Source organism: Dendrobium catenatum, unplaced genomic scaffold (assembly GCF_001605985.2).
Source record: "Dendrobium catenatum unplaced genomic scaffold, ASM160598v2 fragScaff_scaffold_905, whole genome shotgun sequence".
Classification (NCBI taxonomy): Eukaryota; Viridiplantae; Streptophyta; class Magnoliopsida; order Asparagales; family Orchidaceae; genus Dendrobium; species Dendrobium catenatum.
Window position 1 is genome coordinate 574,678 of NW_021319367.1, and position 23,861 is coordinate 598,538.

Sequence of the window (23,861 nt, forward strand, 5' to 3'; positions counted from 1 at the left end):
GACTCTTTTTCTATTTATTAATCACTAGAACAATCGGGATAAAAGGCATCTTTATGAAGAAATACTTTATTTTTGGTGAATGTGGCCCTTGTAATTTTTTAAATGATTCAACTTCACTGTGTACATCATAAAATTGTTAAAAATACTTTTCAATAGATCTACATTTGCAGAGCTAGGAGATGTTCATTCTTTTGTCTTTGTCTTTTATTGATTTCTTCATCCAGCATAGAGCGGGTTCTCGATCACCGAACTTAATTGCTACTTGGGATTATACCTGCCTTGTTATATCTTTCCCTGAAGAAAGTTCATAGCATAATGGTTATTTCTGGTAGATGTGGTTTGTTGGATGAACTATGATTTTATTATGTTATGAAACAATCAAATACTTGGTTGTAGTATGCGTCCATGAATTAAAAAAAAAGTTTGTATTATCTTTTGATGTACCGTTCAATGCTAGTAATTATTTTCTATCCCATCAGGATTATTGTCAGAGGCCTATTGTTGTGGATTCAGGTTCATCAAGGCTTGTCAAGGCAACACCTTTACTGGGCTGCTCACGTGCGCTTTCTGAGGATGAAAAAAAGTCATTGAAAAACATACCCCCTAATTTTGCTAAACAGGGGAACCAGACCATTAAACCTGATTCTTTAAACAATCGTGTGATGTTTGTCGATGGAACTTCGATATTGTATAGGTCATATTATAAACTTTTGGGTAATATTTTAAACTTCTCTGAGTTTTGTCATTGTTAATTTTTTTGCCTTCAATTTAAACGCCTTCTTATTCTAGCAAGTTATTGAAAACGACCAAACTGCTGCATAGAGAAACTGGTTGCTATATTTAGAGGCTTACCGACTTATGTAGTGAACTTATATTGACAAGCATGTTTGAGAATTCAACAGTTGAGCTAGTGTGTTGTTTGTTTGGATTTATTATAATGTTTAAGAATAGATAAGAGTTCCACAGTTCTTTGTCCTTACTATGAATTACCTAATTATATAGCCATAGAGTTGGAACAGTGTTTGTTTTCCATGTTGATATTGCAAAACAAAAATAGAATTTGATAGCCTGTGTTTTCCAGCAGTGTTTTATGGATTCAAGTTTTCCGTGGTAAAGTAGTCACTAATATCTAATTTAATAGACACTGAATAAATATTTGAAACACTATGCAAATGAATTCACAAAAGTAAATTTCCATGAAGAAATTAAGAAAGGCTTGTTGATTTCAATCTCCTAAATAAAAAACAAATGTAGAAGATAATTTGATTATAAATAACAGTTCAAGAACTTATTCATCCTAAAGTTTATTTTGTTAATGATAGGAAACACTTGTAAATCTCAAGTAACCTATCAATCTTTGGAAAACAATGAGAATTATCCACAAAAATCCACACAAACTAGAAAAACAATAGATACTTGGTATTATTTGATGAAACGGAAACGGAAAATACCAAGATACAATTGATCCTCTATTCGAGGAGGATCTATCTCTCCCACTTCTCTAGACACCGCTATAGCCCAAAGCCTAAGAGAGATCTCAAATTTCAACCAAATTCCAGATCCCCTAACCCTAGCAAAACATACTACTTAATACATAAAATTCAAAAGGCAATCTCTAAACTTCCCCTATTTTGAAATTTCCCTTCTAACTCCCTAAAAAAACTTTCCCAATTTCTGCTGCCAACTGAAGGCTTCCTCATCATTACAAACGGTGAGAACCTAAAGAGTTCGGTCCTTGCATCTGTGTCCCGGTGTATACTTCTCATCACATCTGAAACAGAGCCCCTTTTCCCTCTTCTCTTGTAACTCCATTTCTATGAGCTTCTTGAAGTTATTTACGGGTCTTCCACCTACCTCCTCCTTTTGGGGTTTCCCGAAGAGTACTCGATGTCGGCTCCTTGGGTGTCAAACAGGTTTTGGTCATCCTGTATAAGCCTCCTGAGCTGTTATCTCCTGTCTCTCTCTCCATGTGTCGCTGATACTCCACCAATTGAGCTAGCTCCATAGCCTCTCCCAGGTCACAAGACCTCATTAATCTAACCACTGCTCGGATCTCTGGCGTCAATCCCTTCATTAATTTCTCCTCTAGCACCGTCTCAGAAAGACGATCTAATTGACTAGCGAGGTACTCGAACCTTTCCGGATACTCTATCACTGAACCATTTCGTGTCAAGGCGAAGAACTGCTTGTAGAAGTCTGCTTCCCTTTCGGTTTTGAAACATTCTACCAAACAATCCTTGAACTCTCTTCAACTCCGTATGGGTCGTCGCATCTCCCTCCATTGGTACCAAGCCAAAACCTTCTCTTCCAAACATAGGCCCGCTGTTGTCATTCTCTCATCCTCAATCAAACCATTGATGGCAAAATACCTTTAAACCTTATAGATCCACCCGTGCACATCCTCACCCTCAAAGATTGGCATCTTCAGTTTTCTCACCGTCGGATTGCCCCTGTTCCCTCTGTTCCCGCCATAATTTCTCATTCCCCAAGGAGATAGTTCTCCCCAAGTGTCCCAGTCATCCCTTCTACGCTCATACCCAAACCTTTTATCGCAAGCCCACCATCTCCCTTCAAATTCAGCATCCCTACGATCATATTTCGCTCATCTCTTTTCAAAATAGACACCTCTTCGATTATAATCAAGCATTCCCCTTCAAATTCAACTTATCTCCTTTCAAATTTAACACCCTTCCACTCATGTTAAACCCCTTCACGCCTCCCCATATATCCTTTACCCGACTCCTCCCTAGAAATAGAGCCTAGGGGAGGCATTTTTTGTTTTCCCTCCAAAATCTCCACCTCTTGATCTTCCCTTCTCCTGATTGGCTTAGGGGTTTCCTCATTTTTCAGGCTGTCGGCGTCTTCCCTCACCTCCGACATCCCTCGAGCACTTTCTTCAACATCTCCTCCAGGATGAAAAAATTTGAATCGATCTTATCAAGTATGACTGAAATATCCTTTTTTAGATATGAAACTTGTGTTTTGAGATATGAAATTTTAGATTTTGTTTGTTTGATCTCCCCTTCTAATACTTCTACCTTTCTTCCCCCAATAAGTCCCCGGATCTTTGTTAGGCTCGAAAATCCAGATTTCCACCACAAAAACAAAAAAAAAATCACGGCCTGAAAAAAGAAAAAAACTGCTGTAGGAATTCTCAAAAAAGAGCCCAAAAACTGTCCGGAAACCACTTTGATACCAAATTGATATGAAACACTTGTAGATCTCTAGTAATTCCTTTTAATCTTTGAAAAACAGCAAGAATTTTTCACAAAAATCCACACAAACTAGGAAAATAGTAGATAATTTGTATTATTTGATGAAAGGGAAACATAAAATACCAAGATACAATTGATCATCTATTCGAGAGGAGAATCTATCTCCCAATTCTCTAGACGCCGCCCGAGCCCAAAACCTAAGAGAAATCTCAAATTTCAGCCAAATTCTAGATCTCCTAACGCTAGCAAAACATACTACTTAATACATAAAATTTAAAAGGAAATCTCTAAACTGCCCCTACTTTGAAATTTCCCTCCTAACTCCCTAAAAGAACTTTCCCAATTTCTGCTGGCAACTGAACGGCACGTGTGGCTCTTCTACGTCTGCTTCTGTTATGTGAGCTGGTCCGAGGGACCGGTCTAACAATTAACCATAATGGAAATTATGCATAAAAATGTATTTGAAGATATCATCTAATTTTAACTTTCTAACAATTTTACTTTTCTTGAATCTATTTCCCTATTTTTCTTGTTGATTCTAGTCTAAAATCTAATTACCAGTAGATCCATCCATATATTGTGGTGTTTCCATTAGACCCCTTTCTGTTACTAATCTTCCGGAAGAGTTTCCTAACCTTCAACTAGTGTTTGTGAAGCTTTGGTTTGATGAAAATTCCAGCCGCCTAAGAAACAAATCAAGAAAGAAAACAGTAGATTAGATGTTTCCAATGCAGAAAAAAGCAGAAAAGGTAATACAAAAACAAAGAACCTATGGTATAGGAAAAGCCGGAACTTGATTGTTTTCACATTCTTTCAATACATTTCTCATTCACTGAAACTGCAATCTACCTCCCCTCATAGCCAAAGCCAATAAAACCTTCTATTGCTGATGATGGCCTTATATTTCTTTAGAATTATTGCTGTTGATTAGAACTTGCTCGAATGTTTTCCTAAATGCCTTGTTGATGCCCTAAATAAAGAATTATAATAGTCCCGCATACCTGAACAGCCACCACCCTTCTTCCAATGGTTGTATTTACAATCACATCATCCTAGAATACTGTCGATAAGGTATATAAGCTCTGACGATTAATTGTTGTGGAGTTTTTGTGTCATGTCCTATTTTGAGCCCCTAGTCAACTATGAAGTGTAATAGAGGCAGACAGACAATCTTGGCAGACACATTTCCCACAAATATTTTTGACTTTTCTTTCAACTGAGGATCAAGTGAGCGAAAAATAAATCCGGTTAGATCATCACAAAAATATCTCATCTTACAAATATATGGAAGCATGTGTTATTTAAATCTTCAAATAAACAATAAAATTTCTAATATTTTTATAGAAAATTTATACATGTTAAAAGTATTTAATATATTTACATCACATGCATCTTTTCTTTACTAAATTTGTACACTCGGCTAATATATTTACATCACATACATCTTTTCTAGATTACCTACTAAATTTGTACATTCGTCTATAATATTAGGGTACATGATAAAGATCATTTGTCTACAGTCGACTTCTTTTCCTCTCTTAAAAGTAATTATCATGATATCTGATGGGTTAATTACTCATTGAAATAAATAATTACAATAATTGTTCAAACATGTAAAAAACGAACAATGATGTATGTTGGTCTTTTGAACTAATATGAGTATTTTTTATTGTAGACATAGCTTAATGTAGTGATAAATTTCAAAGAAAACTTGCGTTGACCTTTAAGCAAGCGAAAAGCATAATTTACAGCAAAAAAAGAAAAAGAAAAAAATGACTATTTATAATAATATTAAATGCATCTATCTAGTTTTAAATCATGAAGTGCACTCCATTTTCATTTTTATTTTTATCATTACTCATTAGTTCTTTAATAATGTCATATAATGCAAACACATTTATAGCATTGGTTGTCATTTGGCTCGTCGATCCTAAAAAATTATTGATTAAGTTTGGATAATCCAACGTAGCAATTATCAATGAACCATCGACCTTAAAGTTGAACCTTATAGTATCAATTTTTTAGGATTGACAGTTGAGAATTTTTTTCCTTATGGAGACTCATCTTGTTAGAATTTTTACTTCTTCGTGCGTTGGTCATCATAGTCTACCCACCTATCTCACAATACATGGCTTTTCATTGATTTGTTTTAATTTATTCTCGTTATCATTAACATTTAGAATTTCTTAGCATTAATGTTCGGAAATTATATTATTATCGTATAATCTTAAGAATTTAGTTAATTAAAGATACCTTAAATTCTTTTAAATAGGTGCTTTATTAAAATACATTAGACTTGCTGATGTTATCGTGTCATGCTTAATATGAAGCATATTTACTTGCATGCATATAATCATTTACTGAAATTGTAGAAATTAATGAACATTAGTCCTAATAAAAATTTGCTCCCAATATTAGGAACTTCTTTAGGATAAATTTCTTGTTTTTATTGCCTCAACATCTTGTCTTTTCGTTAAAATATTTTACTAATAATTTTCTTAATTTAAGATAAATTCCTAATTTTTCATATTGAAGCTAAATTAATTAACATTAACTAATTTTTTTATCTCAAAATGATTTCTCCTAGGGGTGTCAATAAATGAACTGACTGCTAGCCAGGGTTCGGGTTGACCCATTTAATAAACAGGTAGGGTTCAAATTGGATTTTCCTATGCGTTTGTTAAATGGGTCGGGTTTAAGTTCATTTGCGAACTGACTTTTGACCTGAAAATGACTCGTTTAATTTATTTTTTCTTTAAATTTTTTACTTCTAGGTATAATCTTCTTATTTTTGATCAATATCCTAAACTTTGTAGTTAATAAATTGTTAATTTTTTTAACCAAAATGAGTTAATTGGTCGGATTAGGGTTGTTGATCTTTTTGGCCTGTTTTTTAAACATGTTGGGTTCAGGTTGACTAGATCGGGTTAATTTTGGGTTAGACCTAAACCTATCCTGTCAACCTATTTGACACCCATAATTTCTACTTATTAAATTCTTCAACTTTATAAACTTGAATCCTATCTCAATTTGTACTAAATTAAGATTTTTACTAAAAATATGAAATCTGTCCTCATCCCTTCTCTTACTTTTTATTCATCTCCCTTTTCTTCTTCATCATCTTCTTTTTCTTCTACTTCTTCTTTTGCTTCCCTTCCTTTTTTCCATATTCCTTTTCTTCTTTATTTTCTCTGTTTCCCTACCTGAGATCCCCCTTTTAATAACGATTTCTCCTCCAACTATGGGTTGGGATAAAGATGAATGATTTAGGCTCTAATAATGTAACTTGCATCTATATATCTATATATAAGAATTAAGCCTTACCAGTATCTTCATTACAGCAGAGCCTACCCGAGCCTCTAGCTGCTGCTTTGGGATGGAGAGAGTTGTTAAGGATGAATTTGGATTAGATGGAATCAAGCTATTCATAATCTAATTAATCACATATATAGTTAACTATACCATAAGCTATTCACATCATTGATGTTTTAATTTACCCTTGCATGGTATGTAATTTTGTAACATTCCATTTTTTGCTACAACAAATTAATAGGGTGAACAATAAAATTAAAAACTTTAGTAATTTTATTTAATTAAAAAATAATAAATATTGATGCAGGCAAACTAGAAAGGAAGAGTCAATAGAGGAGAACACTAGGACTAGAAGAACAAAACACGATTCAAACTAGAATGCTGACATCTAAACAAAACACAAAAACAGACCAAAGCCGAACAAACGAAACAAAATTTAAAATTAAAAACACTATCCTCAGAACAACAGGCAAGCGGTTTCCTCACATGCAAAGAAAAGTAGGAAAAATAAGATAAGTGCTTAAGGGCTTGCAAACCAAGGGCCACCACAGCAACAAGGTCCAACGTCCAATAAAACTTCTCCAGCAAATGTCACTCAATCAGCCAACAAACACCTCCAATAGCTCAAGAAGAAGGATACAAGTGGAGTGGAACTTGCGGAGAGAAGAAGAGGTTAGAAGCCCAAGACGAAATAGAGAGGAGGAAGAGAGAAATTGAACAAGCTCTCAAGCTTTTCCAAGGTAGAAGAAACACTCAGGTTTTGTAGAGACTTTGCTCAAATATTCAACAACTCTTTCATGTCAAAAACATCTCCAATTTATGAGAGAAAAGGGGGACAGCCGAACAACCATTCAACCTCCAACTGAACCAATCAGGTATGGGGGAGTAGAAGGCCAGCAACCATTTCAGAACAACACCCAAAAAGGCAACACAGAAACCGGGTAAAGCAGCCACAGAACAAGCAGCCAGGGGAGAAACTGAAGGAGCGGCACAGGGAACCGGAACTAGCAGCCAGCAAGGGAGAAAGAACCAGCCACGGGAAACAACACCAGGAAGAAACCGAGGGGACACAAAGAAGGGGAAAAGGCAAAGATCCAACTCCACTTAATGAGCTAACAAGAGGAATACCTTTTCATATGAATGAGCTAAACATTAGCTCAAGCATTTATGAACTAGAAACAAATAGCTCCCAGAGAACACAATCCAAACCCGAGCAACCAAGGCCCAACCCGAGAAGCAGCAGCAGCCCAAAATACCAAAGAACCCAAGTAGCTAGCACACCCAAGGCTTGCCATGCCCAAGGACTTCCTACTCATGATCATTGGATGATTTCCATCATAGGATAGCATAAAAAAAACTAAACAAAAATTATAATATTCAAATTACAATAAAAAATGAAAATAAACAGTAATTTGCATGCATCAAATATTAATATAATTATTTATTTATATACACTTCTATATATCTAAATGATATGAATAAAATGTAGAATTTTATAAAATGATTTTCGATAATTTTCGAGATATGCAAAAAGTTGGGTATAGTTTTTAGAAGTAATTTTCATCTCTCTTTTTTAAAATTTTTGGATGTTACAGTTTCAGATTGTACTATGATCTTCTTTTCTCACCACTCCTCGAAAATATGGGAATTCTTCCCAAAATCAAGAAACCTAAAACCAAACTTAGCCAAAAACTATTTTCTCTCCAAGGGATGGGGTATAATTAGGCTAGCTTCTCTTATTAACTTGCATACACTCCAAATTGCAAAACAACCTTTATAAAAGAAAGAAAAGAAAAATATCTCCAAGAATAAAATTTAATTATGAAAAGATGGGTCTCCTTTTTCCTGAGAAGCATGAACTATTCTTTGGAGGGATCCTTTTCATAATTCTATATTCAGGTGGGTGTGGGCATCAAGATGGCCTTTGGGCAAGCAATCAGGGAGGCTCCGTTAGTGATAACAATTTTGGAAGATGTAGTGGCGATGAGCAGTAGTAAGAGATTTTGTAGTTGTAAGGGGATGTAGCCCATGGATTTATTAAATGAGGCATGAATTAAAATAATGTGAAAAGAATTAACTTCTTACATATCTTATATATGTAGAGGCAAGAAGCAATAGTAGGAGATTTTGTAGTTGTAAGGAGATGTAGCCCCTGGATCCACTTAATGAGAAATGAATTAAAAGAATGTGAAATGAATTAACTTCTTACATTTCTTATATATTAGGTTCATTATTTTCCTATTGTTTTTCTATCAATTTATTATTATTTTTTTATGTTGGTAATTTTTGATAAGTTGATTTTTTATTTATTTATTTCTTAGGTGGTTGAAATTTTTATCCAATCAGGGCTTTACAATTGCTTGCTAAAGCTTGAGAAACTTACTAGAAATTATTAGCAAAAAGGCATTGGGCAAGGGAAAAACAACAAGAGATGTCTGAAATCATTTGGTAAACATATTTTGGGCTAGAATTAACTACAAAATTACAAAACTGTATCCAAGAAAGTGAAATTGCTGGAAATATGAAATTAGTTGGTATCTTTCACTAAATTCTCGGTGCAAAAATTTCATTATATTTACCACCACCACAACAACAACATCAAGCCTTTATCCCACTATGTGGGGTCGGCTACATGAATCTTTTTTTTTTCCATTGCATCTTGTTAATAGTTAAATTCTCATTTAAATCTAATAAATAAATGTCATTTCTAATATTTTATAACCAAGTCTTTTTAGGTCTACCTCTATCATTCTTAACATAAGTCAAATCTAATACATCTACTTTCCTAACAGGAGCATCGAAAGGTTGCCGTTTAATGTGACCAAACCATCTAAGGTGACTCTCTCTAATCATATCTTCCACTGGTGTTACTCCAACCTTTTCACGTATATGTTCATTTCATATTCTGTCTCTAAGAGTAAAGCCACTCATCCACTAGAGCATCATCATCTCTACAACACTTAACTTAATATTATGCTTCTTTTTTAATGGTCAACATTCTGCACCATAAATCATTGCAGGTCTCAACACCATCTTACTTTTCTATTACACAACAAGCCCGATGTATTCCTCCACTTCAATATCTAACTTGAATTCTACTAATAATATCCCCATCTATTTCACCATCACTCTGAACAATAGACTCAAGCTATCTACAATGTGTACTCTGACTTGATCGCCCAAAGTCACAATCCCCCTCACTAGATCTATTATTACTAAAATTACACTCCATATGTTTAGTTTTAGATCTACTCAAATGAAAGCCTTTAAATTCGATGGTTGACCTCCACAATTCAAGTTTACCTTCAACTCCCTCTCTAGTCATATCAACAAGAAGAATATCATCAGTAGAAGACATACACCAGGGTACAACCTCTTGCAAATGTCTAGTGAGAACATTTATGACTAAAGCAAAAAGATCCTTTGGGAAGATTAAGTTTTTAAGTGTTATATCTAATCAAGGTTCAGGTGCTTTTGTTGTTTTATTATGGGATTGAGGTCAACAAGTTTTTCTTTAGTTCTTGGTGACATTTTTGTCCTGTAAAGTTTATTTATTTTTGTGTGTTTGGACCCTTTTGGGTGTCATCATGAGAATACTAAGATGGATATTTGAACAAATTAGTAAGGATAGATTACAAAATAATTATATTAGAAGGATAATGAGAGTAGCATCTATTAAAAATAGGATTTTGAAAAATAGACTGAGGTAATTTAGAGACATGCAACAAATGGTAGAAGACTCAAATTTGAGGAGTAGACAATATGTTAAAATATGTTTAACCCTTCATATAACGTTCATAAAGAATGAATGGTGAATCAGGTTTATAAAACTAACTCCAAATAATTCGGATAAGGCTAACGATGATGATACATGAATCTTGTATTTTCCTTCATTCATCTTCTTAAAAATGCTTTTGAGATGTAATAAAATTTTTAAATCATCCATGTTCAGTAACTTGTGGGATTCTAAGTAGCTCTGATTCTTTGGTTCCATTTGTTTTAAATCTCAGGCTTTATGTGTGGTATATCTGATTTTCTATCAAGTCCTTCAAAATATTCTTTAATATATATTTTTTTCTCATCACTTTTTTGGCTACCGATGCCATATTTTTTACTATTAGCTATGGCGTGCTAAATGTTATTAATAGGCGTTTTATGTCAAAATGGAAGTAGAAACAATGCTCTGCTTTTTGGATTTGCTGCATATATTCAGTAATATAAAGTAGAAACAAGAGCCAAGTGCATCACACCCTTAACTAGATATTGCGAGCTGGATGTTATCAACGGGCCATCTGTTTCTAAGCTTTATTGTTACCTTACACATCGATGGTTTTGTAAGATTAAGAAGTTTTCTTTTTGTGTGGCCAAAGCTAGACTACATCATGGCCATTTAGAGCATGCGGATGGCAATGGAGATTGGGTTTTAACCATATTCACAGCCTTGTCAATGGTAAGATATCTTGTGTGAATACTGATCAAATGCTATTTATTTTTCTTGGAGCATTTTTTTGTCAAAACTAATAATCAAATAAAGTTTCATAGACATGCATAGGTAGCCATGGAACTTTATGCTTTTTTTATTTAAAAAATTGATATTTGTAGAACAATTTGCTGTAACTGCAAATGATAAAACGAAGCCAGTATATCTGGCTCATGGGGTTAACTAATTTGTCATTACTTTTTGGTTGCATTTGTTTTTTAAGTTTTCATTTTCTTCCTTCTCGGTCTTTTAGCTCGCCATTCATCCTTATCATCAGCTATTATTCCTCTCCAATTCAACATTTTGTTAAAAGTAATCATCATGCTTTACTGCAGCTGCTGGACGTGCTGGAATTTGTTCCATCTCACATTGCGGTATGTTGAATGATTGTTGTAAAGCTATTGTTTTCATTGTTTACCTTTCTTTACTTCAGTTACAGATCTTAAAAATATTCGGGCTGCGACTCCTTAGTTTGTTTTTTTTGATGATGCCTCTTAATACTCATCTATATTTTTTGGTTTGTTGAATGATGGCGCAAGTTTTTTATTTTGTGACTGCCATGGCCTTCTATTTAAAGGAAATCGTCTTGTAGTATGCTTGAATTTTGGTACTTAGTAACGCCTGACTGGTGTTATTGCTGTTTTTAGGATATGTATAAAAATCTTTATTTTTTTTATAACCTGCATTAATTATATGCTTTCTCGTTTATGCTGCATTTTTTTTTCTTCTCATAATAAATATGTAAACAGTATCATTGAACAAGAAAATTGTTTTCAGCTTAAGTGGCCTTTCTTTTCCCATTTGTTCTTGTTTATTTCTTCAATGTACTCTTATTCTAAAGGTCCCTTGCAGTTTATTAACTGTTTAAATTTTTGTGTTGCAGGTGGTATTTGATCATGATGGTGAGATATTATTCCAGTTGATGTCTCCAACTAGTACATTATATTACCACCTGGATGAATATGTTTTTCTTTTTATTTATTTGTTGCCACTAGAATATTTTTGTTACCATTTCAACCTGATGCAATCTAGATTCTAAAACAAGTAGGAGAACATTAGGAATGCAATTTGCAATGCTTCCTTTTAATATAATATAAACATGCACAAATATTGGAAACTAAGTAGGAAACAAAATTTAGAAAATTGATAAGAAGGCACACAAAATAACCAAATAACTAAATTAAAATACTCACAGAATAACAGTGTAAGTGAGTCGAGCCAGCTTGAGCTCGACTCATTTATGGGCTCGCGAGCTGAGCTTATCGAGCTCACGAGTTGAACTCAAGCTCGAGCTCAAACTCGAGATCATTTAGTAAACGAGCTCGAGTTCAAGCTTGAGCCTGGCTTTGCTCGTGAGCTTGCGAGCTGGCTAGAATTTATTACATTTAAATATTTTTAAAAAATAATAATAAATGATGCATAAATTCCACTCCTGCCTGTTTTTCAAGAAATTTTAAAGCGTGATTTTGAAATATGCTACTCTACTTCTCTCTCTCTCTCTGTCACTTGAATAATAAATGTTAATACCTTTCTGACATTATAAAAAAAAACTGCTCAATCGCTCTCTCCATCTCTCTTTCTCTAAATGAGCTCGTTAATGAGGCTTAAAAGTTGTAGCCTTTTCAATTCCATTAATCCATGTACATTTATTACATTAGAGAAAGATGCAGCTATATTTTCTCCTAAATGAAAACTGGGTGGGAAAATGAAAATTGGGCGGGAAATTGAACATGGGCACGAAATCGAGCGGCTCGACGAGCTGGCTAGAACTCGTTTACAGTGGGACGAGCTCGAGTTCGAGCTCGCCTTTTGAGCTTGACTCGGGCTCAAGCTCGAGTTCGAGCTCTCTTTTCGACAAACGAGCTGAGCTTGATAGTGCTAAAATTTGACTCGTTTACACCCCTAGTCACCTCATATGCAAATCACGAAAATAGAGAATGGTGCTCAAAAGAAAAATCAAACAAGTGGTTCAAACCATAAATTATCATCCAGCTCAAGTTGGCGCTCCTCCGGCAAATACCAATAAATGGGGCACAACATCTTACACTCACAATATTTGGAGAAAAAATATATAGGTGGAACGGAAATCATGGAGAGAAGATTAGATAGAAGATCAAGACAAAATAGAAGAAGGTATAAGAAGATAACTCGCAAGCTAAATAACCCGTAGGTTTTGTGTGATTACACCAGCAACAATAACAACCATCTCTTCCAGCAGCAAGCAACCCATATATATATATATATATATATATATAGAAGAAGAAGAAGGGGGAAATTGTCATAAATCGCTTACTTAATTATGCTAGCCAAACAACTAACAGAAGCCTCTCAAGTTAGTCATTTAATGAGGAGTTAATGCACTTAGTATAGGAAAATAACAATGTGGAAATCGAACAACCATTAGTATGGGGAAAACAACCAACATAGGGAAAGCCAACATCAGGAAAAACGTGACAACAACATGGGGAAAAACAACCAGCATAGGAAAATCCAACAATAGGGAAAACGGGATAGCAACATGGGGAAAAACAACCAGCATAGAGAAAGCCAACAACATGGAAAACGGGACAGCATGGGGAACAACCAAAATGAGAAGAATTGGGCCAATCCCAATAAGGAAAAATAGGTTAAATTAAATACCCATTTAGCCACTAAGGAGCAAGGAAACAAATTCAACATAAGTGGAAAGTCAATGGAGAGAAATTAACTAAGAGCACCAAACTCAAGCATGATCATGGATTATTTTCCATCATAGGATAATACAGATAAAAAGAAACATAGAGTCCAAAGCATAGAAAAATAAAAAAAAAAACATAGAAAAATAAAAACATAGAATGATAATTCTTGATTGCATTACAACCTAATGAATGAAAAGTTGTTGAGTATAGAATAGTAGAAAACAATCTTGGATAATTTGGCATTTACAGTAGAGGGTAAATGATGCATGATAAAATTGGCAAATAGAATTAAAATCAAAGATGATGATTTGTTTCAATCTTAAACTACCTACACACAACATGCCTTTATCTCATTTTCATCATGTTAATTTGACTTTTTTTTTTAAATTTCATGTATCACTTATTATTATTATTATCATTTAATTTTGGGAAAAATGCACTTCATACCTCAATAAATTATATAGAAAAGGACTAAAATGGTCCCTCAACTGTTTGCGATGGACTAAAATGATCTCCAATTCTTTTGAGAGCTAGTTTGGTCTCTCAACTCTTTAAATTGAGATCGTTTTGGTCATACCATTCAATATTCAATGTTGAAGTTAATGATGTTAAATGTAAAGATATTTTGGTCATTTTTAACTATACATTTATTAAATATAATTTTAAAGTAATATATATATATATATAATTAAACATTTCTTAAAAAAAAAGCTTTAATTTCAAAATTTTTGATCATGTTTTATAAAATATGATATTTATTAATTTAGAAAAATCAAATGCACTTTGTCACACATATTCTTGCCAGCAATTTAATTTATTTGAAACTCGCTCATGGACTTGTCCAGAAGATGCAGTAATGTACACGCATATTGTGGAACAAAAAAGACTTCAAATTTATCTTAAGACTTAACAGGGAGTTAGTTGATGTTCAAGATCGAATCATGGGCATTAAACCACTGCCCAATCTTAGGGAGACCTTCTCAGAGGCTAGGCGTGAAGAAAGTAGAAAGAAAGTAATGATGGGATCTAAGGAACAATAATGGTGGAGATTGTCAACAACAAGAAAGGCCTTGGTGCGATTACTGTAAGAAACTAGGTCATTATTAAGAGTCTTGCTCAAAGCTTCATGAAAAATCAGATGATTGAAAACGAAAGCCACGGTTTGATAGAGGCAGCAAATTACATGTGGCTTTCAACTGAATGAGTGCTCATGTTCTAAGCCTAGCCCATTTAAAAAAAAATCAGATTCATTTGCGGTAGAAACTGTTTAGTCAAGTTGGCAGTAGTAACATTAATGGGACATGTTTGGTTGGTCAAACAAATTCACATACTGCCTTGAATACTAACAAAGGAGAAATAAGGTCGCGGATAGCCGATGCTGGTGCTTCTGATCACATGACCGGAGATACTGCCCTTCTCCAAAATGACAAGCCAAGTAGTGGTCACTCGTCCATCCGTATTGCTGATGGTTTAAATTCTAAAATTGCTCATGTTCCATCCAACTTACTAAAGAGTTGTATCACAACTTTGTCTTTCGTGTTTCAAATTTGGATTGTAATATTTTGTTTATTAGCAAATTGGCTCTTAACCTTCAATGTGTTACTAAATTTTACCCAAATTTGTGTGTTTTTAGGGACTTGAAATCGAGGAAGATGATTGCAATGTTTAATTATGCTCTAGGCTCTATCTCCTCCCTTGTGATAGATCCTCAAACTAAGTTTTTCAAGCAAGTTGCGTCCACTCTCAGAATCTATTAGAATATTTCAATTATGTGTCCAATTCCAATGCCACTAAAAATAGTGAAATTATAATGTTACACTATTATCTTGGTCATCATAGATTTATGTATCTTGTATTATTTTTCAAATTATTTATCAATAGAAGTCCAACATCTTTTCATTGCAAAATTTGTCAGATTGCAAAACATACTCGAACAGTATATCCTCAAATTCCATACAAACCTTCAATTGATTTTTCTTTGATCCACAGTGATGTGTGTGGTACCTTAACGATAAAAAAATATTTCTAACACTTGAGGGCTTGTGACATTTGTTGATGATTATGCATGGGTAACTTAGGTTTTTCTTATGAAAGAAAAGTTTAAGGTCAGACAATTTTTAAACATTCAATCGTATGGTTCAAAAAAATTCAACATTAAAATTCAGGTACTCAAGTCAGACAATGCTAGGGAATACTTCACTAGTAGTCTCAATACCTACCTTCAAAACCATGAGATTATCCACATGTTCCTGCGTTGACACCTCTCAACAAAATGGGGTGGCTGAACGCAAGAATAAACATCTCTTGGCGGTTGCCTGGTGTCTTATCTTTTTCTCTAATATTTCAAATTATTTATGAGGGAAGCCATTCTCACAACTACTTATTTGATCAATCTTATGTCATCCATAGTCCTTAATTTGTCCTTAATTTTCATTCTCCAAATTTGTTTCTTCTGTCAAATTTTTCTCACACTCCTGCAACTTCATCTGATTTACCTCTCAAGGTATTTGATTGCATGGTATTTATTCATGTGTATCCTCAACATAGTAGCAAATTTGATCCTAGAGTCAATAAGTGTATTTTTTTAGGGTACTCTCCATCTAAAAAATAGTACAAATGTTATTCTTCAACCAATAAAAGATTTTACACCACCATGGATGTCTCTTTCTTTGAACATGTGTCATTATATCCCAAATCTTATGTTAAGGGGGAGAGCATGCATGAACATCAAGTTTGAGAGTTCTTTATGGAGTCTGTGCTCTTTTCCCACTCAGAGTCACCTAGTTCTTCTCTACTCGTCCTTATTCCCAAAGACCGTACACAAGACTTGTCCGCTCCTGTGCCTTTTCAGTTATCAGTTTATTCCACAAATATTTCTTCTCTAGTACCTGCTCAATCTATGGCTCCACAACTTGTTAATAAGAATTTTCAAGTTTACATTAGGAGGAAAAGGAAGGAGCTAGAGCACGGATCACAACTAGCATGTGGTCATGATATTGACTCAATTTCAAGTCCACATTAAGAAAACGTAGGTACAGATAAGGCTGGATGCGCCAATTCCCAACATTGATGACTCTACCATGCCGATTGCATCGAGGAAAGGTGTTAGGAGATGTATAGGTCATCCAATTGAGAATTATGTTACTTATGAAGGGTTATCTTAATCTTACAAAGCATTCGCTACTTCTCTTGATGGTATTTAGGTTCCTAGCACAATACAAGATGCGTCACAAAGTTCAGAATGGAAGAAGTCTATACAAGATAAGATTGATGCACTTAAGAAGAATGAAACATGGACTATTACTGATTTGCTAGTTAGGCAAATGTTCATGGGGTGCAAGTTGATTTTCAATATAAAGTATAAAGCAAATGGATTAATTTAGAGATTCAAGGCTCGGTTGGTATCTAGAGGATTTACACAATCCTGTGAGATAGACTATCAAGAACTTTTGATCCTATTGCAAAGCTTAATACCTATCAGAATTTTTCTCTCATTGGATATCAACCAAGATTAGTTCTTGCAACAACAATTGGACATAAAAAATGCCTTTCTAAATGGTGACCTTGAAGAGGTAAGTCAACATGGTTTTAAAAAAAGTATGACATAATCAAGTTTGCAAACTCAAGAAGTCTTTGTACGGCCTTAAACAATCTCTCTTAGCCTGGTTTGATAGATTCACAAAAGTTGTTTTGATGGTAGGCTATATACAAGGTCAAGCTAATAACATTCTCTTTTTCAAGAGATCTCACGCTGAAAAAATTGCTATAATTATTGTCCATGTCGTGATATTATTCTATTTGGGAATGATGTGGAAGAATTACAGAATTTGAAGAAGTGTATGTCAGAAGTTAAAAATCTTGAAAATCTTAGACATTTCCTTAGAATGGAAGTGACTAGATCAAGAAAGGGCATTGTTATTTCTCAAAGGAAATATATTCTAGATCTTCTTTAGGAGTTTGGTATGCTTGGATGCTAACCTCTTGATACTCTTATGGGCAATCAGAAGAAACTTGGCACCGAAAAAGAAAGTACATCTGTAGGCAGTGGGAGATATTAGAGACTTGTTGGACGTCTGATATATCTTTCATATACTCGGCTAGATATTGGTTTTGTAGTGAGTATTGTAAGTCAATTCATGCACATCTTACAAAAGAATACGTGGAAGCAGTCTACAAGATTCTTAGATACTTGAAGATGACACCAGAGAAAGACCTATTCTTTAAAAAGGCAAGATTGGGTAGAAAATGTCATTGAGAGATGGTCAATTTTTGGGTATTGTTCTTTTTCCTAGGGTAATCTTGTTACCTGGAGGAGCAATAAACAATCAATGATAGTTAGAAGTAGTGCAGAAATTTAGTATAGAGCACTGAGACAGAGAATTTGTGAAGAGATCTGAGTACAAAAATTTCTTACTGAACTGGGAAAAATGAGTTCATCTCCTATTTAGATGATGTGTGATAATCAGGAAGCTATCAGTATAGCTAAGAATAATGGGCACATGGCAGGACATTTAGGAAAAATCAATCTTGGTTGAATAGGCTTAATTTTCTAGTTGCCTTTTTTATATTGTATGCTTTTCTTTCCTCATTATTCTAGTTGTCTTTTATGTTATTTGCTTAATTAAGTAGGTTTGTCAGATTTCTATGATTATAACTTTTTTTTGAGGTCCAATACATATCTGGCTTTCATGATCTCCATTTATTTTGTCCTTAATTTATAGTAGGATGCCATAAATATTTCGTTAGAACTGAATTTTAACATTTTATTTCATTGAAAGCAATAGAGTGTTTTAAATTACTTATGTTTTGTGAAACGTGTTTATTGCATTGTTCGTGTATCTAAATTTGCATTGAATATTAGATCTACATTAGAAATCATGCAACCTTAGAGGTGCTACATCATATTGGCAACTGAATTCAAGAATACCATTTGTTGTGATGTTCTATACTCCGATCCTGTATTTTGTCTAACTTTATAGCTTATATGTAATCTATATAAAGCATCTCTTAAGATCTATTTTTAGTTAGATAGTTTTTGGTACTTGTATGATCCCAAGTATTTCTTCATATAAACATAATTCATGTGTTGTATTCTCATGGTAACTAGGGGATATTAATTTCTCCTATATGAGAAGCCACTTACTTTTTTATGTTAGTAGATGGAGCTTGAAAGGTAGAATTTGATACCTTAGTGGATTTACTAGGGTTTTGCAACTTTGTCATGTTTCCCGATTCTGCAAAGCTGTATAAAAGTTGTATAATGTCATTGCTTGTCTAAATGGCCTGGATTGTAATATTGTTGGGATGAATCTTCTTTTCTTCTTCACAATAATGGCGTTAACTATACCTTTAAGTGTCGAGATTACTGTTCTTTTCAAGGTGTTGGATGACTTTTCAGGGATGACTTGCATAGATTTCAAAGCAAGTGACATTTAGTGGTCAAACATTTCCTTTCAGGATTTTCATTTGATCAGACTACTGCCATGCCATTCAAAGAAAAATACGTGTCAAAAGGTAAGATTTTACTCTCTAGCGAATCTAGTAGAGCGTAGGGAAAATATCATGTCATATCATATGAGCAGCTTTATTTCAAAGTTATCTAAGAAAAAGTGCAAGCGAAGTTTGCTTCTTCAAAGTACAAAGAACATAACCTAAAGTGAAGCAAGCACTTTACAGACGTGAACCATCATAAAATTAAGTTTTGGCGTTTGAATTTTTGACTAGATGTTTTTTTGCTTCAGGTAGGCTAACATATGATGTAAAATAGTTTACTATTTGCCGTCAACTAATTTAGTTTACGAAAGTTTGTCTTCAACCAATGAAAAATTAACTTGATGATAAAAGTAATAGCATTGTTTAGGGATTTTAGGCCCCTGTTGCAATGAATCGGTTACCCCCATTATGGTCCAGACTTAAGCCGTTTAAATCATGAAAATAATCTATGCTATAAAGCGGTAACGTTGCATATAGTAATCTCTTCTCAGATCTCACAATTGGAGAGAGGCTCATGCACCAGGTATACCCTTTATAACTGGTTGAAAAATTGTATTTTTAATTTAGAATCCCTGTCTGAGAGTGCAGCTCCCTACAATGTTGTCATCAACATTAATTTATTTATTCCATCTATTTTGGTTCAACGTTTTGAACCTACATACATTGTCAGAATTAAAAGTCTTTGTTGCCATCATAGTGTTAATATTTAACTTGAGTATTGCATTTAAATATTGGATAATTTGTTGCCATATGGCACTCATGTAAGAATGTCTTTAGGAGTACTCACACAACGCACCAGTAGATATGAATCTTAGGCTTTGTTTGGGACGGCTTTCTTACTGCTTCTTATAGTAGCTTTCTAGTACAAAATTTTAATTTTTTGTACTAAAAAGTTGCTTTAAGAAGCAGTAATAAAGCCGTCCCAAACGAAGCCTTAGTCATGAAGCTTGAAGCACATTTAAGAACATATATGCTCATTTCTTAAACATGATGGTAGCCGACCAACAAACATCTATCATTTTATTCCAACCATAGTAGTTGGAGTTGTGAGATAGTTGCATGCTTGCCACCATCTCTTAAAGGATACCTGATGTGAAACATACACGTGTACAAGAATTGATTTGGAAATTAATAACAATGTGAAATTTACTTTGCTAGTGGAAAACTTATGCTTCACCAAGTAATGATTTTGGAAATATGTCATTACAAGATTAAGTAAAAGTAAACGATTACAACGGAGATTAACCAAGTACTTGCAAGCGATTAGCAAAAGTAAGTAGATAAACTAATGGCGATGAAACAATAATCTCTGGTGCAAAATCAAGATGTTTCACCTTGAGTTCCTTCTCTCTTTTGTAGTGGGTTTAGCGGAGAAAGGGTAGAAGTAAAACAAGTGATGTTACCATAAGACAAGTGAAGCGTAAGGCCTTATCCGCCAGAGAAGTAGCCGAGGGTGGAGAATGGGTGGATCTCCCAATGAGAAGCCAAGGCGGCCAAGGGAGGGAATTATGTGGGCTAAAGGGGAGTTAGCGTTTGTGAAAGGTGGATGGAAAATAAATCTTAAATTAATTTCAGATTTTGGGAGGTTTGGGAGGGAATTACATTTGAAATTTGATTTCACACTTAATGTGGTGAGGGCTTATTGAGGAAACAACAAGGGTCAAGCCCAATGAGGGGGCCGGCGGTATGAAGAGGAGGGAGGGACTTCTGGAGAGAGTTTTATGAGTTTCCAAAACAACACATGGGAATTAGGAAAGCTATCATGAAATCCAATTTAATTTGAATTTCAAATAGACGTGAATTTATGCACTTTCCTAATTAAGATTTGCAAATAAGAAAAGTTTTTGAAATTTGAATTTCAAATTTCAAATTGAGTTAATTACTTTCATTTTCTCTTGGAGCTAATTTAGGAGAGGAGTTATGATGATTGAAATCATCATAATGGAAGGGTTTTATGGGTGGGCCGGTGGTGGAGTTTGAAGAAAGGGCTTCGGCCGGCGGTTATGAGGTCTTGGCCGGCGGTGGGGATGGGTAAGGGTTTAGCGTCAAAGGATTTGAGGATGGCATGAAGGTGGCCGGTGGATTGGGTAGAGAGGTATGTGGCCGGGGCTTGGAAGGAAGCTAGGGGTCGGCGGGTGGAGGAAAGAAGAAAGGGGAAGAATGAGATAGATCACGAGCCACGGACTCTTTCAATGACTGGTGGGTATTGTGCTCGCCCTTACCTTGGGCACTATCTCTTATATCTAGTGCACACACAAGATGAAGAAGACAAACATAAACTTTTCATTCAAACATTCCTCCTTTTACAAAGCATAAGGCCACTATATATAGGCCTCCAACATAAATAAAAGCAAAGTACACAAATGCCCTTAAGGCTACAATAAGAAAGCACTCTCCACAGGGGCAAACTCGGAAAAACTGAAAATAAAATAAAACGCATCAAAAGTAAAGACTCTGAATCGTAGCCGTCAATCTACGATTTCTTCGTTGGTACACATATCGGAATCTCTGAGCGATGTCCTCATCAATACCATAGTCGTGACAATGCTAAATAATAAATATTACATTTTTTTTTTGCATTTTATGCATTGTGCAAGTGCCAGCAGAGGCGTTGCTAAAATTGTTTTATGACATCATTTTCAGGCATACTGTTTTCCACATCAATTTTATAATTCTGACTATAGCATATTTTGCTTGAAGGATTGACTTTTCGGCACATGCTATATCCATCTTACAAGGGAAACCGCATACCCACACCTGATACTGTTATTCAAGGTCTTCAATATTTGAAAGCGTCCATTAAAGCTATGTCCATTAAAGTAATTGAGGTAATATTTTTGGTAGATATTATGATGAAAAAGATAAAGAATATGGAAGTATATCTATAGATTGTTTTTTGCAGGTTCCAGGAGTTGAAGCTGATGATGTCATCGGTACTTTGGCTGTAAACAGTGTTTCTGCCGGATTCAAGGTTTACTATTAGTACTAGCAATTCTTGTGGTGCAGGAAATATAAAATGGTTGTTTGTTCAATATTAGTCAAATTCATGGATTCTGAAGTTTTGTTCTAATTTAGCGTGTTGCATACCTAGATAAAGTGCCAATATCTTCTCTGTGAGGCAATCTTGTAGTAGTAATCCAATAGATAGGCTGAACACAGTTTCTTCCTTTCATAGATCCAAAGACCAACTTTTCATAGATCCAAAGAATAAGAAGCTTCAGCCTTCTTGTTTAGTCGTGCTGATTTATGCGGAGATTCGTATAAAAGTAAAATATAATACCATGTATGAAAGCTGATGATGTGCAAGATACTTCTCTGTAATGTCCCAGCAGCATGGGACAAAGTGTGGCCGGTAATCAACCAACAAAAATTCTATCGTGTTTGCTGAAGGGTCTAGATAATCCTTGATGACGGTTATGTTGTTAGGCTTCTATAAATGGTTATGAAAAAATATGATCAGCTATGGCATAATCTTGACAGACAACTGTTTTGAAAAAAATAAACAATGAAAAAGAAGATTAATGTGCTGTTACAACGTATATGGATCTATATGTCTAAGAAAACCCATGCATATGTAAGGAAAGCTGTTCATTAACGACGAAAACATCCTGACACCATCTGCAGTTTTAAAATTTTCTTCTCCATCAATTTTGTAGTTTTAACTTCTGTAACTCTAGGCTATGCCAAATTTTCTTTTTGAATCCACTAATTTAAGGGCTGTTTGGTTTGATGCAAAAAGGGTGTAAAGTATTTGAAATGCAGTAGTTTTGAAAATATTGGTGTTTGGTTTGAAGTAAAAAGAATGCAGAGTAAAATTTTGAAGTAAATGAAATTCATCCTCTAGTTCAAATCCAGTGTATTTGGAATTCCTTAGATTTGGGCGATTTCCAAATACACTTCCATTGCCACCGCCAGCCGCTGCCCACCATCGCCGGCCACTGCCCACCATCGTTGGCCGTCAGCCACTGCGGGTCGCCGCCGACCACCCCTGGCCACAACTTTTTTGCACTTTACATTGTATTCATTTTACTTCAAACCAAATAAAAAAAAAATTAATTTCATTCATTCCTTTTACAATCATCCAAACAACTTCAAAGTATTCTTTTTATACTGCATTCCTTGTTTAGTCAATCAAACAACCCCTTAGTTTATTTAACCGGTTAAGGGAAATTGTGTTGTGGATTATGTATGATGGATACCTAACCAAAGATGAAGATAATAAGGATGTCCCAAGCTTTACTGGTGAAATTCAAAGGGCCTAATAAGTTATCATGGAGAGTTTATCATAATATTATTTTGCTTACAATTAAAATGAGAAACTGTGACATTGTTCAGGGAAACGTTCAACAACAACAACAACAACAACAACATCAAGCCTTTATCCTACTACGTGGGGTCGGCTACATGAATCCTTTTTCTCCATTGTGTCCTATTAAAGGTCAAATTCTCATTTAAATCTAATAAAGAAAGGTCTTTCATAATATTTTCTAACCAAGTCTTTTTTTGGTCTGCCTCTACCTTTCTTAACATAAGTCAAATCTAAAACCTCTACTCTCCTAACCGGGTCATTGGAAGGCCGCCGTTTTATGTGACCAAACCATCTAAGGCGACTCTCTCTAATCTTATCTTCTACTGGAGCTACTCCAACCTTTTCACGTATATGCTCATTTCGTATCCTATCTC

The 23,861-nt window shown here is 34.6% G+C and overlaps 1 protein-coding gene across 1 annotated transcript in view; it reads left to right on the top strand.

The window, feature by feature from the left end:
- LOC110105193 (DNA polymerase I-like) overlaps nt 1–23,861 on the top strand; it is a gene marked incomplete at its 3' end in the record, with an annotated part of 38,086 nt that overhangs the window by 1,478 nt on the left and 12,747 nt on the right. Inside the window, 7 exon segments of the mRNA XM_020834586.2 lie at nt 480–714; nt 10,898–10,977; nt 11,343–11,381; nt 11,891–11,909; nt 19,143–19,199; nt 21,879–22,006; nt 22,081–22,149. Coding sequence (XP_020690245.2) covers nt 480–714; nt 10,898–10,977; nt 11,343–11,381; nt 11,891–11,909; nt 19,143–19,199; nt 21,879–22,006; nt 22,081–22,149 — 627 coding nt within the window.